Source organism: Mus caroli, chromosome 1 (genome assembly GCF_900094665.2).
Source record: "Mus caroli chromosome 1, CAROLI_EIJ_v1.1, whole genome shotgun sequence".
In the NCBI taxonomy this organism is placed as follows: domain Eukaryota; kingdom Metazoa; phylum Chordata; class Mammalia; order Rodentia; family Muridae; genus Mus; species Mus caroli.
Window position 1 is genome coordinate 80096201 of NC_034570.1, and position 18370 is coordinate 80114570.

An 18370-nucleotide genomic window follows, 5' to 3' on the forward strand; every position below is an offset into this window, starting at 1 on the left:
CTTAATTTCTCATCATCAATGGTGTCATCCAAGTTCTTAATGTAGAGATTCACCCCCTGGTACCGGCTAATCCTCTCCTGCTTCAGCTGCTCAAACTTCCGCTTTAGCTCAGCCTGCCTTTCTACCTTTTTCTGTGCACGGCCTACAAATATGGCTTTCCCGCTCATTTCTTTTCCATTCATTTCTTCCACAGCCGCTGGACTGATAATCAGCGTTGTTCGACCTCTGAAGCCTGCTACACTCCCGTGGGAAGTGGAGTTAGCATCGGAGTTACTGGTCCAGACACATCTTCTGCGTTCCCACCCCTAGCTTCAGCATCTTCAAAATTGTCTCCATTCTCAGGGAGTGTGGCAGAGTTGTAGAGACAGGCCCCAGGGCAGATGGAAATGACCCGTTTGGATTTCCTCTGCTCTAGTAAAGCACTGTCTGTCCCCAGATTAGGTATATATCCTTGTTGGAGGAAGTGGCACTGTGAGCTGGGAGATTTCAAAAAAACTCACCTGGTGCTGGTAATTGAACTTTGGAGCTCATACTTATCTATTAGATCAGCTGTTTCAACCTGTGGGTCATGGTCCCTTTTGGGGGTCAAATGATCCTTTGACAGGGGTTGCATATCAGATATCTTGAATATCAGATATACCATATATTTACATTATGATTCATTACAGTCAGTAACAAAATTATGATTCAGTAACAAAATTACAGTTATGAAGTAGGCAATGAAATAATCTTATGGTTGGGTGGGAATCAGCACAACATGAGAAACTGTGTTAAAGGGTCACAGCATTGGAAGGTTGAAAACCACTGTATCAGACAGATGATTGAAGGATAGATGGGTAGACAGACAGATAGATACTGGTTCTCCAGTAATTCATGGGACAAGTAAGTCCAAACCTGTTAGGCAAAGAAGGATGCTGCAGTCAAGATGTGATAAAGGAAATGCTGGAAACACCCTCCTCTTTGTGGGAGGTCAGTCTTTCTCTCTTAAAGCCTCCAAGCCTTTGGATGGGGCCAAGCCACACCAGGGAAGATAAACTCCTTTACTCAAAGTCTACTGATTTAAATGCTAATCTCTCCTTCAAAACGTCCATGCTCCCTCCCAGTGGGCTCCAGGTAGTAGGTGGCACGTACCTGTCTTTCCAGGCTAGAGTAGCTGGGATCCCAGAAGGACAGCCGAGCAGTTTGATGAACATAGGAGAGGAAATGTGAAGAGTGTTACATGTTTGTCTGATCATGTGGGCTGTGGCCTCTACTGCCTTAATTCTTGCTCCCCAGCAAGCCCCATCTCCACAACTGCGACTTCCTGCTTCTCCTTTTCTCCATCCATCAAGCATCTGTCCATCTGATAGGCATACTGACAGATATGTAGATTTGTATTTGGGCTGAGGGTGTAGCTCAGTGGTAGAGTACTTACTTATCATGTGTGAGGCCCAGAGTTCAAGTTCTCAGAATTGAAGAAAACAATGAGATCCATATAGATTGCATATCGATGCAATAATGATTGCTCAACATTCCCTTCCCAGCCCTGAAGTCCATTCTGTCCCAGCAAAAGGACCCCTAAGAAGGTAGGGTGATGGTGTCCCTAACAACCTCTCTTTTAGCTTTTTCCAATAAGAGACCCAGCCTGAGCCTGTATTCTGACCTGCATGAGGCTTTAGACAGAATCTGTAATGCCTGGCACCAGTCCTGGGCTCTAGTTCTTCTGACACAGTTCTCTCTGTTCCTCCAAGAACTTTAGATATGGCCCCATGCCCAAGTCAGAGGCCTGCCAGACCACCCTGTTGTTGTCACTAACTTGACTTCCCAGAAAATTTCTAAGTCTCCCTCTAGTATCCAGATACTAGCCATCGCTAGCAGGGGGGACCCTAGCTTCCTAACCTTACTTCTCTCCCTCAGATAGTACTATCCAAACCCCCACAACATATAACAGGTTAAGAAATTGCCCAAAAAAAGCACAGAGACTCATACCAATAAAGCCATGCTTAGCTTCCAGAAATAGCCTTGGAAACAGGTCATTCCTCGGAGTGACCTTAAGAACCAAGTAGCAAGGTGGTGTCAAGTGTCCTTTAACTGCTATGCCCCTGACAACATGATCCAGACAGCCACTTCTCTCCTCTGGAGGTTCCCATCCAGGGGTCAGGCAGCTTTCCTTTCCAATAACCACTGGGCATTTTGATGTACAGTGCTCACTGGATTTCACAAATGAGCATCTTTTCTACCTCCCATCCCTGCAGTGTTACCACATTCCCCTAGTTGATGTGAGATCATGCCAGGTGTGTAGTGAACATTTCTAGCAAAAGAGGGTGCTCTTCTGTGTGGAAGGCTGGGCTGTAGTCAGTCTTGAAAAGGAACACCAGATAGGAGTGGAATGATTATAACCTAAAGTGTCAAGAGAATATGACTGAGTGATGTGTCGTCCTCCATTCATCTTATAAAATTCAGAACAGTAAACTCAACATCAGGAGAAAATAAAATCCTAGCACCTGGGCAGTGGGAGTAGAAAGGTAAGAAAGAGTTCAAGGCCAGCCTGGGACAGGTAACAAGCCTCTGTCTTGTACAGAGTTCATAAATGAACTATCATTTTCTTGCACGGTGGAGGCAAGTTGGGCATTGTGGTCATAAACAAAGCCAAGGTACGGTGTCAGCAGGAGTCATTGAAAGCCAGGTTCCAGGGAGACCTGTGAATGAGCCAGCAATGTGAAGGTAGACAGAACCAGCAGAAAGGCATGGTGCTAGGGAAATTCAGAAACTACACGATCTCAGATTCTGCAGAGCTGTGGTGCTGTGGATAAAGCAGTTGCTAGCCTTGCTGCTCAGTGGAAACAGAGTCGGCCAGGACAGTGTATCAGACAATGATAAGACACCAGGGCTGGCTCCTGGCCCTTTTGGGGGAAATAAAACAGAGCATCATGAAGACTCTTTATGTGTTCACATTGGACTATGATCGCTTGTTATTCCTTTCCTCTCTGTTATTCCTAGAATCCACCAGCTCCTTGCTTCATCCCAGATGCTCTGTGAACTTTATGGCCTATTTTAGTTGAATTATTGATGTAGATAAAAGCCTACAAAAACATAAATCTCTACCCAGACACCACACAGCATGAGGACATCGTTGATCCTGTGTTGGAGTTTTCTATAAGTTAGAGAGGACAAAGAAACTGACTGTGCTCATGCCTCTGGCATGTGTGTAGGGAATGGAGAGATGGGCCTTGGAAATCAGGGGAGCACGAATGTGCTGTTGAGTTATATATGTAGTAGGTGATCTTATTGAGTTCAAAGATAGCCAGGCATGGTAGCACTCATCTTTAATCCCAAAAGACAGAGACAAAGGGATCTTTGTGAGTTCAAGGCCAGCCTGATGTGCATAGCAAGTTCCAGACCATCTGGGGTCACATAGGGAGATGCTGCCTCAGAACAACAACAACAACAGTTCCTCAAAGGTAAATCTAGTGGTAATGAAGACCCGAGAAGTGGGATGTTTCATTAGTTGGACTTTTTATTGCTGTGACAGAATATCTGGTATAACTTAAAAGAGGGAGGATTTCTCTTAGCCATAGTCCCAGAAGTGTCTCTATCATGATAGTGGGGCCCTGTGTTGGAGAAGCTTTCTACATTGATCAGAAAGCAGAGGAAAGGGATACAGGGAGGGACTGGGGCAAGAGAGAACCCCCAAGGGCACAGCCCCGGTGACCCACTTCCTCCAACTAGACCTCACCTTCCACCTTCTCCCAATAACACAACTTTGTGAATTCATTATGGGACCCATCTGTCATTAGGTTAGAGTCCTTGTGACCTGATTATCTTGGAAATGCCCTAGCAGACACTCTCAGAGGTGTGCTTTACTGATTTCCCAAGTGCTTCTTAGTCTAATAAAATTTACAATTAAGAGTAACCACAAGTGATGCTAAGAGATGCCAAGGGGACTTACCCATCAGTGGGATGGTCCTGGATGCTGATGGATTGATAAAGCCTAGTTGGTCAAGGCACAAAGAGACTAAGATTGTGATGAGGATGGATCAGGATTCTTGTGGAAGACTCTGGGGACTTTGGGATAAGGGCAATGACACAGTTGGCAGAGGTGTTCAAGGAAGAAAGGAGAGGGTTCAAGGATGCATGCAGTACATGTGTTAGACAGAGATTTCCTAAGGAGGGCTGCATGGGGGTACTGTGAACTTGAGAGGACTCCATGATGGGTCCATTGTAGAGTTAGAGTTAACATCTTCAGCCTTCAGATGGCAAAATCAGAATGTAGATGTGAGCTCTTGTCGAGACCATGTCCCCTCCCTCTGGCTCCCTGACTGGAGTACTCTACCCACTCTCAGATTTCCCACCAGCTGTGCCCTGCAGGCTCCAGGCTCCTGCCGTGGATGACATCAACACAGCTCCCAGGTCCTCCACACATCAGAGTTCCTTTCTGAATTACACCCTGCAGTCTAAAGAAAACTGAGGCTGAGAGCGATAAGCTCAACCAAGCTCCAGTATGTGTGTGCATGTGTGCCTGGCTTAGGTCTGTTGTCACATCTAACGTGACAAGGTTCAGATGAAGGAGTGAACAATCACCACTTCTGCCATAAGCCAGCACTTCCCTTGGTGGGCTTGGCCTGAGGAACAAAGTCACCCAGCTCCTGGGATCAAAGGGACAGTGGCTACCTTAGTACCTGCAGAACTCAGCTAGTACTGAATGGTGACCTTTAAGGGGTGAGCAAACATAGCCATGTCTAGCCACAGAGGGAATAGCCTGACTGGCCATTTGGGCTTCTGCAGTGCAGAACTCGGTAACATATATCACCAAAGTGGCCAGCTTGCGCCATAGGGACATGTAAGCCCTCCATGAGCCCCAGGTGCCCAGCAGAGGTCCAGAGGGGCCAAACCAGCCTGTTTTAGCTAGGGAATAGTGTTGCTCACAGTGGGCTGGGTCTTCTGACATCAATTAGCTTCATTAAGACAACCCCTACAGATGTATCCACAGGCCAGCCCAATGCAGACATTCCCTCATGGAGATTCTCTTCCTGGGCAATCCTAGGTTGTGTCGAGTTGACAGTTAAAGCTCGCCATCACAAGTATGCTGGGTGGTGCTGGGGAAAACTGTGACGGCACTTGTGGACATCAGCAAAGGTTTCTGTGAGCCATGCCTTTGGCCTATTCACAAATGTTGGGCCAGGCTTGAGAAGTCAGCCATGAAACCTGACGCTAAAAGAGCCCTTGCTTCCCTCATGTGGAACTTCGGCTGATAATGGACGCTTCTGGAGGTTGGGTCCCATTCAGGGAAAATAGAGAGCCAGTGAGTGAGAGGGTGGAGCAGGCAGCCAGTGCTGGCTGGGTGGGAAGGTAGATGATGCCCCCCCCCCAACTTGGTTTCTATAATGAGGAAGTTCTGTGCAGCTCAGTTTCCTCTCCCTCGCTGAGTGCCTGAAACAGGAAGTCAGTCAGTTAAGCTGGTAGGAGCAGCAGAGGCAATTTCTGAGAGGCAACAGGCGGCAGGTCTCAGCCTAGGGAGGGCCCTGAACTACTTTGCTGGAGTGTGTCCATCCTGGGAGTGGCTGCTGACCCAGTCCAGGAGACCCATGCCTGCCATGGTCCCTGGGTGGAACCATGGCAACATCACCCGCTCCAAGGCAGAGGAGCTACTTTCCAGAGCCGGCAAGGATGGGAGCTTCCTTGTGCGTGCCAGCGAGTCCATCCCCCGGGCCTACGCACTCTGCGTGCTGTGAGTACCCCGTCTCCTCCCAACTGTCAGATCCAGGGACCGCTGAGGGGTGGATGCAAAGGGGGAACCCCTATAATGTGAGTTTGAGTTAGGTTTATGTCACAGGATGGTGGGACCTGACTGGCACTTCGTTGCCCTGTGGGGAGGGGAGAAGCGGGGGGGGGGGGGCACCGTCGTCTGTCTGAGGCCCAATTTGGACCTTGGCGTTCGAGTTCAGGGAGCCTGTGTCATGACAGGCTTGTGTGGTGCTAGGGCTCTCTGAGTGACTCTGGGCCTCCCCTACACTGCAGCCCTCCATGACCTGTGGTGCCAGGGGTCTCCGTGAGTTCCTGTGGCAGGAGCAGGGACCCTCACTCAGAGCCAGGAAGAAACTCAGGCCTCCCTGGTGGAGGGTGTATTGGAATGCATTTTGGTCAGCTCAAGCGTCAGTCAGGGACTCAGTGAAGTGTAACCGTGGCAAAAGGGTCCCCTCCTCCACCCTGCTAGTATGTGGTCTTAGAGCTAATTCTATTTGGGGAGCTGAGTCCGGGGTGCATTTAATCAGGACAGGACTCCTCGTGTACAAGGTTTACTCTAGGCTGCAAGGGCACAGGAAGCCACAGAGCTGCTCTCTGAGTAGGTCTCTGTCCCTCCTTGCACTCAGCTATGTCCCTCCCTATCCAGGTCTCTGCCCCCATTGGTTCCCCCCACAGCCCAGTATGAAGATGTTGCTGAATATGCTGGTTATCCTAACAACAGAGGAAACAGCCACTTGCTGAAGGTTCCTTTTTAACACTCCGTCCGTCTAGCGTCTTCTGAGGAAGGCCGCCACCCCTATAGTCCTGTGGTCAGACCCTGTCCAGGCTTCAGGCTGGAGCAGGGCAGGAACACTGTCAGGAAGGGTGTGCCTACTTGAACAGCACAGGTACCATCTGATAGATTGTCCCTGGACTGAAAGAAAGATCTTTCAGAGCAGCTAGCTGCACCCCCCCCCCATCTTCATGCAGGAGGGAAGTGGGTGACTGACCACAGACTGTTCTGAGCTCTGACTCATGTTGGGACCTGCTGTGCTAGGCATTTGTTGGCTAGTTTCATCTTCAAGAGAGCCAGGAGTGTGGGTTCTATGAACACCTAGACCTTCGATTAAGGACCATGAGGCCTGGACAGGTTACAAACAGCTGAGGATAAGGTCGTTTGCTCCCAGAGACCACTAGCTTGTGCTGTCTACCTCCTACCGCCATCAGGCTGGGCATGCCAGTGGACTTGAGTGGAAGTAAGAGGAGCTAGGGTGTTCACAGAGTTGGGGGCAGGGGCACTAGAAGCCCATACAGGCTCACGGCTGGCTGAGCATCTTGTGCTGGTGGAGTTAGCAGCCAGCTTCCTGCACACCCACCAGCATATTTCAGGAGAAGCACTGCAGGTGGCCTGGACCTCCCCAAAGCACTGTCCCTTGGGGAATCTACCAGTGAGAGGCCCTGAAAGGAAAGAGGGCAGGAAGGTACTTTTCAGTGTGTCACAAGCTCAGCCTGACTCTACTAACCTAGTTATATTTTTTTCTGTCCCAGTGGGATTTGGGCCAAGGGCAATTCTGTTGAGAGTTGGCTATGGGCTGAGAGACTGTTGTATGCATTGGTTACAAATGCACACCATGGTATGGGTTCTCTTGTGCTAAGCTGGCAGCATCTGGAAGGCTGGAGTCAGAGCAGAAGGAGCCTGAGCCAAGACCAAGGGGTCTTGGAGGACATTCGGGCAACACAGACCTTGTCTTTCTTCTTCATCTGACTCCCCTGCCTCAGCTGTCTTAAGTCCATGCAAAGCAAAGATGACAAAGAGATTTTCAAACTAAAGGAATGACTACCACAACCTCAGTGTTCTATTATGACACCCCCCCCCAAAAATGTAGGAAAGGCCGGGCGGTGGTGGCACACGCCTTTAATCCCAGCACTCGGGAGGCAGAGGCAGGCAGATTTCTGAGTTCGAGACCAGCCTGGTCTACAAAGTGAGTTCCAGGATAGCCAGGGCTATACAGAGAAACCCTGTCTCGAAAAACAAAACAGAACAAAAAATGTAGGAAAGGCATACTTTTTAATTTGAAAAATTGTTAGAAGCCTGCCTTTTCATTCAAAGAGACTTAAACTCCTGAAAAAAACAAACTTTAGATCCTTACTTTCTCCTGTTCCCTGTGGATGATGGAACCTCCCCCACCTCATCACTGCCCCTCGCCATCTGCCCTGGCCAGAGTCCAGGCTCCTGCCCAAGATCAAGTCAGCAGCTTGTAGGACAGCAACAAGGTCGAGGTCAGAGATGGGGCTGCGAAGGGGAGATGGGGCATAGGATACATGTGGGATACAGGGCAGCTGAGTTATCTTTGGTTTCAGGAGTGATAGATTTGGCATGTGTGCTGCCTTGCTGGACATCAGCCAGTCTGTGTGGGCTCTGGGGCAGGCAGCCGTGGGTCAGCTGCTGCTGGGACTCCATCCATGTTCCTTCTTGTGACCGAAGGGACAGCAGCTGGGGCCTGGTGCATGTGTTGGGTTTGTTTAGCCCTCTGGGAAGAATGCAGCATTGTGAGGAGAACCTTCCTGCTCCGAGATTTGACTAGACATGACATGGGAGAGGGAGCTAAATGCTTAAAGACAAGGTTGCAATTCAGTACCACCCACGTGACAGGAGTGCACATTCACCCTGACCTTTGTTTCCTTCAGAGAGATCAATCCTGTCACTTATTACCGAGTAAGAAGGCTTTTATTTCTTCTCAGTCACCATTCAGAGAGCCTTGGTTTAGGGGAGCCTGGAGTTACACTGAGGCACCGGAGCACTGGCCTGGGGAGACCTTGCTAGTATGACTGGAGTTCTGTTCTACCTTCCTTGAAAGGGAATGTGTGCCTTTTGAGTGGGGCCTGTATCACCTTCACTTGAGTAGAGCCTGTGTCACCTTCACTCATTTGTACTCAGTTCCTCCATGATTAGTCAGCTCCCTTCCCAGGAGCCTGTGCACCCTGTTGTGGGGTATTGGCCAGGTGGATGGAGACCTATTAAGAGGCTCATGAGCAGGGACAGCGCAGCTACACCATGTGTTGCACAGAAGACAATTCAGCAGATGCCGGGTTTGTGGGTCATCCCAGTAGCTTCTTATTGCTGAAGCTACATAGGAAGAATTTGGATGATGACCCAGCACTTGGAAACAACCTGCTCTTTCTAAAAGAGATGACCAGGCCAGATTCAACTTGATCAAGTTGACGGTTGTCTGTGTGAATGGCATTTCCCCTAAACTACTCTGGAGTGCTTCCTCCCTGGCAGGGAGAGTATGGTTGCCTCTGGTCCAGCCCTGATGTGTGAGGGATTCCCTCAGCAAGCGGTCTTCCATAGTGCACCCAGGCCTGGTGGCGGGGTAAGCTCTGTCCCAGGGATAGAATGCCAATAGCCTTGGTAGCTCTGGCAGTGCAGAAAGAAAGGAGAAAAAGGCATGGGACATTTACAACCAAAACTGCCCTCTGAGAAGGCATTCTAGTCTTTTGAAAGAAACGGTGTGACCAGCCACTGGGTGTGACAAGCCTGCCAGGGAGATAAAAACAGGCCCTGCTTTTAGGACTACTAGAGAACAGGGTGAGGATCACACAGTTACACTGTCTCACACTTGTTCTTTGGTAGAAAGAGAACTGCAGAGAAGGAGTTGGTGAGGGTGAAAATGCCTAGCAGAGGGAGTCAGGGCATGAGGTCATCTCCCCTCCCCATCCTCCATTGAAAATGTCTATAAGGTTTCCACAGCATGATAATGACTTTTGTGCAAACACAGTGTGGCATTGTTTTCCATATCTGGCATCAAAGGCAAATGAGGGAAGTACCTGCATAGGCAGAAGCCAGAGCTGAAGGCCTATGGGCTCCTGACGTCTGCTTGACATGAGAAAAGGCCTTTGTCTGAGAAGGATGCTCTTGAAGACTCATTGTGTCCAAGACCAGGAGGAAGGGCTGAACCCAGGAAGGCCTATTTAAGGCCTATTGTATCATTTATGTAAGTGGCAGAGTGACTATGTTTCTGCCCATGCCCAGTACCCTGGAGCTGTCTTCCCAGGTACAGGGTAGGCACTGGCTTAGGCGCATAGGTTAAATTCACCTACAACGCAAGGCCATTAGCACTTCTTAACAATCCCATCTCTCTGCCTGCCACAGAGATGGAACAAGAACTGCTATCGTTACCCAATTCATGCCAGGCCACGTAGTCCCAAGGAGCAAGACTCTGGAGCTGCCTGGAATCTCTTGTGTCATGTCGGCAAGACACCTAGAACTCCAGCTCCAAAGAGGCTGGCCAGACCAGTTCACTGGCTTTACAGTGCCTCAGCTGAGGTTAAGGTACCCACTGTTAAGTCACCCGTCCACATTCTAGTTTGTGGTTCAATGGTCCTTAGTAATGGTCACAGAGTTACGCAACTGACACCACCATCTAATTTCAGAGAGTTCTCATTATTCCCAGAAGAACCGCTCCCCCCCCCCACCCCCCATACATGTGAGCAGCTGCTTGCTTTTCTTCTGACCTCTGGAAAGAGCCAGTCTACTTTCTGCCTTTAAGGATTTGCCTGACTCGTGCATTTTGTGTATGTGAAATTATATGGCGTGCAGCTTTTGACATCTGGATCTGTCCACTTAGCACAATGCCCTATGCTCATTGAATTGTAGCGGGCATCCATGGTTTGATAACCCACTGTGTGGACACACCACATTCCCCGGTTGAGTGGCGTTTTGCACTATTCTTACTTTTTGACTGTTGTGAACAACAGTTGCTGTGAACCGTCATCAACCAGGCTCAGTGTGGATGTCTGTTTGCAGGAGTCTTGGGGAGTGAGAGGCAGGGCTGGGTCATGTGGTGATTTTATGTTTAGCGTTTTGAGGAAGTACTGAACTCTTGTGCTCAGCTGTAGCTCTAACCAGACATTGTGAGGGTCCAGTTTCTCTTCTAGTTATTCTCTCTCTCTCTCTCTCTCTCTCTCTCTCTCTCTCTCTCTCTCTGTGTGTGTGTGTGTGTGTGCGCGCGCGCGCGCGAGTGCGTACGTGTGTGTGTGTGTGTGTGTGTGTGTGTGTGTGTGTGTGTGTGTGCGTGCGTGTGTGTGTGGGTGGGTACATGTGTACATTTGCACATTGTGTGTGTGTCAGCCAAAGGACAACTTCAGCAGTTAGTTCTCCCCTTCTACCATGTGGGTCCCAGGGACTGAACTCAGATAGTCAGGCTTAATGACAAGTACCCTTACCCTCTGAGCTACCTCAGGCCCTACCTTTTTGATTTCTTTATTTAAGACAGAGGCTCTCAATGCCCTGGAACTCACGTAGGTTAGGTGGGCTGATGTTAGAGGCACCAAACCCAGTTAGTGGTGGCCGGTTGCTTGTTAATGTAGTCTGGGCATCAAACTCAGGTGCTTATGTTTACAAGGGAAGCACTTTTTCAGCTCTTACCTCCCCAGCCCCTCACTTGTTTGTGTGTTTGTGAGCTATGGTCTCACATAGCCTAAGCCAGCCTCAAACTCCCTATTGTAGTCAAAATTGGCTTTGAACTCTTGATCATTCTGCCTCCACTTTCTAAATGTATTCACCACAATATCTGGCTGTCTTTTTGTTCTACCCAGCTTAGGGGCTGCAAAGCAGCACAACATCTAACTGTGGTTTTAGTTTGTATCCCTAATGTTAATAATGCTAATGGGTCATTTGTATGCCTTACTTGGAGAACTGTCTGTATAGTCTTTGCACATTGAAATAGCTATATCATTTCAACAATAAAATAGGAAGACAGGAGTAATGTGGATATTCCATAGCCTAACTTGAAACAGGCTACAGTACACCTCTAGGTGCTTTGCATATGTAAAAATAGAGCTGGCCATTAGTTTTTAGAGCTGAAAGCAAGCAGTGATATCTCAGAAACAGAAGACCCATCTGTGGAGAACTTTCCATGACAGGAGAGGAGAGCTGTGACAGTGTCACTTCCGGGACTTCCTGGAGGCCTCTGGGAGACACAGAGCTGTCATGTGGGGCCTCCACAGAGGAAGTGCTCAAAGCGACTGAGGCAGGAAGAGAACTTCAATGACGCAAGAGTGTCTGGTGGCTGCTGAGCCACAGGGGTTGACACCCTGGAAGCCTGGGGAGGGAGGGGCCTGGGCACAGACAACAAGAAATGCTTAGAGGACTGGGGATGAAGATGAAGTCTAGGAAAGAGGCTGGCCCCCACCACCTTCTGACCTGAGCTCCAACTTAGTAAAGAGATGCCGAAGGAATGAAGTCCTCTGGTTGCTAAAATGCTAGATGTTCTATGGGAGGAAACACCATGTTGGTGGGCACTTGCTCTTTGAGAGAGAGGGTGACAGAGGTGGGTGAGTTCAATCTCCACAGCCCACATGGTGCATGTTTGTAAGCCCAGTTCTAGGAAGGTGGAGACCGGAGGATCCCTAGGGTTCATGGGCCAGCCAGACTAGCTGAATTAGTGAGACTCAGACCATGTCTCAAAACAAACAAACACCAAAACAACAACAACAACAACAAACCCTAGAGGTTTGTTGTCCTCCTAGAAGGAGGACATCATGATTGTCCTCTGATCTCTACTCACACATTCATGTATGCACACATGTGCCCTTACACACATACATGGGGGCATACTGTTAACATGTGCCAGCACCCATCAATTTGGGCTTACTTTGCAATTGAAGTAACACTGTGAAGGGCTGGCCAAAGGGACCTATGAAAAAAGAGAGTGCCCATGTGGCCCTGCAGCTAGCTGGAATAGGCAGTGTAGAGGTGGACAGACCTGGTGTGAAACAGCAAAGTCTTCTTTCAGGTTAACAGTGGTATTGGCTGTGCGGTGGTACACACAGGTGACTGCACACTCAGAAAGCTGGAAGCAGGAAGATTGCTGAAAGTTCCAGACCAGCTTCCCAGGCTACATAGTGAGGCCCTATCTCAACTTAACCCCCACAGTGAGTTAAGCATAAAGTAAAAAGTGTAAAATAAACAAAAAATTGCCATCCAATCACTGAGAGACTAGTGCAAGCCATGTGAATTTGTTGATGTATCTTCTCATACCCATTTTTATCACATAATATACATACATACATACACACATATACACACACATACACACTCACATACATATGTACACACCACCTTTCATTTGTGGTCTGGGGTTTCCAACAACATCAATTTTTCCTGCCTTAAAATCACTCTTGCTGGAAGCCTAGGCTTCTCTTCCAGTATGTTTATGCTTTATGGAATGATTCTTTGATTGACATTTACATTACCAGCAATCTTGCTGTAAGTGTGGCAGCAGCAAAAAAGGTCTTCCAGCAGAATTGCTACATATGTTACTGGTTACAAATCCCCACTGCAGTTAGAGCACCAGCAGGAGTCGTCTTCAAAGACTGGACACAAAATGGCAACTTGCTTTCCAGAAAATTTGACTTAATGTATGCTTCTGGCAAGCAGCATGAGAAAATGCCCACTTCCTTTCAGTATCCTATTCTACAGATTGTTACTTTTAAGAGAAGTGGAGTCATAACATGAAAGGTCATCTGTGATCATTTCGTTTTGCTTTTGATTGCTGATCCTGTTTGAGAGGTTTGCTGGCCATTTTCTTTTGTGGATGGTCCTCTATTCTCTTAGCTTCTTTTCTTCAATTAAGACTGTGTGTAGCTTGGGAAGGAGGGTTGTGATGAGTCCCAGGCTACCACAGACCGTATAATGAGGTCTTATCTTAATAGAGGGTAGAGTGAAGCTGGAGATATAGCCCAGTGGTTAAGTGTTTGCTTAGTATGTGTGAGGTCCTCGGTTCAATCCCCAGTACCAGGGAATGCTGCAAGCTTTGCCATCTGCCTATGTGAGTTCTGTCATGTTTGTGACAAATATATCTTCACGATGGTCTGCCTTTAAGTTTTAGATTCTCTGACGTGGGAGGGTCACTGTTTTCTTCTGGGACTTCTTCTTGGGATTTCTAACACAGAGACTCCTTCTGCACACAGAAATCCACTCAGAAAGGTTAAGACTGGGTCTTTGTAGCTCATCCACTTGGGTTAAGGGAGGAACCTCCAGCAGTTTATCGAATTACACTGGGCCCCAGCCTTGTCATCTGAAAACCAAGTATAAGAGGATCTATGCGGTAGAATTGTTGCATGTGTTGATGTGTGTGTCTGTATCATGTATCATGATACAGACAAATGCAGCCGCCGTGGCTGTTATTTCCATATGTTTTATTGTTCACGTTGAAGCTAAATCTTCTTGGACTTAATAGATGACAAGTGATGAAGATTCATGTGTATTTTTCTCAAGTAGCCATCCTTCCCCAACCTCTCATTAAATGACTTATGCTTGTCCCCTCCATGATTCCTTTGTCTACCATATGCTAAGTTCTTTCTGGGTTGTTTATCTGTCCAAAAATACCCAACTACACCACTACCATTATAAAGACATAAACATAATTTTTCAAAATGTTTTGGGGTTATTATCTCTTATATTCAAGTGTTTTCCCAGGTAAACCAGATAGTAATATTTTTCAACTTGGACAAAACTTGCTGTTATGACTTTCACTAGGATGGCAGGAAATCCTAATGTAAGCCGTGCGCTTGACAGTCTCATTGTGTTCCCTCTTTGATTGTGTAATATATTTCACACAGACCCTGAGTGTTTCTTGTCTGGGTCTCTGCCGATGACTTGTATGTTTTTGTTATTGTTGTGAATGACACATTTCCCCCGCAGTTACTGGTTCATGATAAGCGGTTGCCTGCATAGAATTTTATGCTTTCAGCTTTCATTTTGTCCCACTCTTTGGCCGCTCCTCATTCATCTTTCAGCTGCTTCTCCTGTCTTTTCTTTTTAAAGAGATCTTGCTATCTGTGGTGTGTGTGACACCATCCATGTGCATAGATGTGTGCGCACACATGTTTGTGTTTGCCTGCACATGGGCCAGGAGGTGAGATGAGGACATCTGAAATCCTGATCCATCACTCTCTGCCTTGTTCACTTGAGACGATGCTTCTCTCTAAGCATGGGGCTTGCTGATTTTGGCTCTGCTGACTGACCAGGTGCAGCAAGCCTCCTGTCTCTGCTACCCACCCACCCCACCTCAGCACTGGATTTATAGATGTGTGTGACCACAGCTCAATTTTCTTAAATTTTCAGACAGGACCTCACTATGTATCCTTGGCTGGTTTAGAAATCACAGAGACGAGCCTACTTCCCAAGATCCAGTATTCAAGGCACACACCACCACACAGACTCTCTGCCCTGCTTTTTCACGTGGGCTCCGGGGATCGAAACTCAGGCCTTTATGCTCACACAATGAGCACTCTTACCCACTGAACGTTCTCCCCAGCCCAACTTTTCTGAATAGGCCTTCATATCATCTACAAATCAGGATCATAGTGTTTGCTTCCAAATGCTTACAACCACTTTCTCAAATGCCATAGTCTATTCTATTGGCCAGTCTTTCTAAAGTGATAGAGCGACAGCTGTTGGAAAAAGAAAACGTCTGCCTTAAGGAGAGCTTCACATACCCTGCCACCAGGTTGCCTTTTGGTCAGGGCGTTTTATTACAAGAATGGAATTGGGACATGAGGGTTCTGGGAAGGCAGATACCCGTCAGGGCCTCCCCATGCTGTTTTGAAACAATGAGTATATTTAAGATAGAGATAGCTCCTTTATATCCTTTGTTGGGTCGGGGCCCTCTTTTGAGTGGTGATATATTTTCACAGGTCTGGTGATTCTTTTTCTTTTTCTGACAACTGAGGACTGGGGGAAACAGCTTCTTTTAGAATCAAAAGCCATTTTTGCCCAACGTATCTTATGAAAGAGAGAGAGAGAGAGACAGACAGACAGACAGACAGAAAGAAGAAAAAGAAAAAGGAAAACACCAAGATGGATGGGGATGAAAGGCCCCACCAAACCAACAAGACACATGTAGTATTGGGCCAGTGGTAAACTCAGACAGACAGACAGACAGACAGAGGGCTCCCTTGTGAGGGCCTTACTCCTGTGTCTTTGCTTAAAGCATTAGGTCAAGAATGACGGCTTGGGTCCCTCCTTCTGAGGAGGGTTCTTTCCCTGTCTCTCCTCCACCTCCCACCTGTTGACCACCTCAACCCTCTTCCTGTTTTCTCTCTTTTGGAGGGGCCCAAGGAAGCAGGGGATAGCCTCTGTTAATATATCAAGTCTCAGCCCTGTGACTCCAGTGTTCTCTAGGTTGGAGTAGCCGGGATAAACACTCTTGCTTGCTGGGGCTTAGGTACATTTTCTCTGGTTCTGTGCTAGCCAATATGCCTTGCCACCCTCTTTATTGGTGCATAGGGACAGGGTCACTATGTAGCCCAGGTTGGCTTTGAACTCCCTATACTCCTGCTTCAACCTCCCAAACGCTAGGGTTGTAGGTGCACAGGACCATACCCAATTCCAGATGGCTTTCTGAATGCAATCTATCCATTTTGACTGTTTTCTACCCACCTGGCTCAGAAGTGTGCAGCATTTATCCAAGAAAAGAGAAAGCACACACAAAGAATGTTTTCTAGAAATTAGAAGTGACACATAACTAGAGTTCTGGTAGGATTTACAAGAGCAGCATGTGGAGCGAGACACAGCCTGGACTAAAGTTTGGACTAATGTTTTCATAAGGGTGATGGTTATGATGCTGTCTGAATATTGACAGTGCTCAGGCAGGGTCGTCTGAGATACACCTGTTGGGTTCAGTTCTGATTTTGGCCTTAATCGTGTGAGGTTGTTTCTAGAATATCTTTTTTTTTTTTTTTTTGGTTTTNTGAGACAGGGTTTCTCTGTATAGCCCTGGCTGTCCTGGAGCTCACTTTGTAGACCAGGCTGGCCTCGAACTCAGAAATCCGCCTGCCTCTGCCTCCCGAGTGCTGGGATTAAAGGCGTGCGCCACCACGCCCGGCTAGAATATCTTTTAAAAGGCCAGGCGGGGGGAACGCCAGGGCCAAAAAGTGGGAGTGGGTGGTAGGGGAGCGGGTGGGAGGGTATGGGGGACTTTTGCAAATGTAATTGAGGAAAATACCTAATAAAAAATATTAAAAAAAAAAAAAGGCCAGGTAGGCCCAGCATGGTGGCGCATGCCTTTAATCCCAGCATTTGGGAGGCAGAGGCAGGTGAATTTCTGAGTTCAAGGCCAGCCTGGTCTACAGAGTGAGTTCCAGGACAGCCAGGGCTACACAGAGAAACCCCGTCTCAAAAAACAAAAAAAAGTAAAATAAAAGGCCAGGCTGGCTTTTCTCCTACACTTGGTTAAATTTTCCTTTTTGGAGCAGCCATATCTTTATCTCTCTGTCCTTTCTTTCTGTCTGTGAGCCCATGTGTTTCACCAGCTCCTTGGGGCTATTCCATAAGTAGCTGCCCTCGGCTAAGGAAAGCCATTCTCACGCTCCCTCCTTTGCTTAGGAGGAAGGGTCAGAGCTCCTGAGAGATAAGGCCAGGTCAGATCAGGGCAGAGCTGGCTCTACAGTTCCACTACCTGGCTCTGTATGGGTTGAGCCTAGGAGCCATAGGGGCGTATAAGTGGGTGTGGTGAGGATTCTCTGTGTTCCAGTGATATCTCTGAGAGGCGAGATGCTATCGGGCCAGATGGTGGTGATATCGACCTGGCCTGTGATATGGGTTTGGGGTTGGGGTGGAACATTAAGTTGTGACTAGAGCCAGAAGAGCCTCTCAAGAGCAGCTTTCCCATGGGGAATGAAGCAACGACGTCATGAACTCTCGCAAAAGCATTGTCCCACATTTTCTTTAAGTATATATGAATTCAAAACAGTAAAAGATTATAAAGCTGGCTACATAGAAAAGTATATATGAATTCAAAACAGTAAAAGATTATAAAGCTGGCTACATAGAAAAATATAAATTTATACAGCAACGGAAGGGAACCAACAAACATTGTTGAAATAAATATCAAAATCCACGGTAGCATAGATCAGAGTCTTGTCTGATAATAAGCCCAGGATGATGTTAAAAAAAAAAAACAAAAAACAAAAAGCAAAGACAAGGAAAGGGATTCAAAGAAAAAGAAACAGAAACAGCCAAGAACAAAGACAAACCAAACCTTTCTCACGGGGAGAGGCAAATTAAGGCAAGCTGCCATAGTTCTCCCCCTCTCAGATCTGAAAAGATTACGAGATCTGATAAGCCAGTCAGCAGGCTGTGGGGAAGTAGACACTCTCATATCCGTTAGGAGGAAGAAAAAAACCCGGCAGACTCACTGGCGCGAAGCTGTCAGTCTTTATCAAAATGTAAAATGCCAGCAAGACTTGATGGCTCACACCTGACATCCCAGCACTTGGGAGGCTGAGGCAGGAGGATTATCTTGTGTCAGAAGCCGACCTAGGCTACATAAAAGTGTGCGTGTCCACGCAAGCATGTTTGTAAAGTGCCTATGCCTTTTTGTCTGGCTGACTCTGTCTAGTTCATTGTTTATCCACACAACTAGCAACCCCTGACACGTGTGGTGTCCAGTGTGAGCCAGGCACGGTTCCAAAGGCTTTCGATACATGGATGCTTTTAGTCCTCCCAGCAACGAATAGACATGGCATTGCTGTCATCTCCATTTTACAATGAAGAAACAAAAACAAAGACTTCAGCCATGTATGCATGGGTTAACCATGTATGACACACGGATGTAGCCATGTATACACACACAGATGTTGCCATGCGTGTACATACCGA

At 47.5% G+C, this 18370-nt stretch overlaps 1 protein-coding gene and 1 non-coding gene across 6 annotated transcripts in view; one reads left to right on the top strand and one right to left on the bottom strand.

The window, feature by feature from the left end:
- Positions 1-343: 343 nt before the first annotated feature.
- LOC115032438 lies at positions 344-496 on the bottom strand. Its single transcript, XR_003838115.1, has one exon. It is a non-coding gene; the product is annotated as a small nucleolar RNA SNORA55 (small nucleolar RNA).
- A 4889-nt stretch (positions 497-5385) lies between these two features.
- The window catches only part of Inpp5d (inositol polyphosphate-5-phosphatase D), a 103859-nt gene continuing 90874 nt past the window's right edge, over positions 5386-18370 (top strand). For 3 of the 5 annotated variants that reach the window (XM_021156170.2, XM_021156184.2, XM_021156176.1), the window contains exon 1: positions 5386-5707. In XM_021156170.2, the coding sequence (XP_021011829.1) occupies positions 5565-5707 (143 nt within the window). In that variant the 5' untranslated portion in view covers positions 5386-5564. The remainder of the gene's footprint in view (positions 5708-18370) is intronic. The other 2 variants (XM_029479403.1, XM_029479408.1) reach the window with 1 other exon arrangement.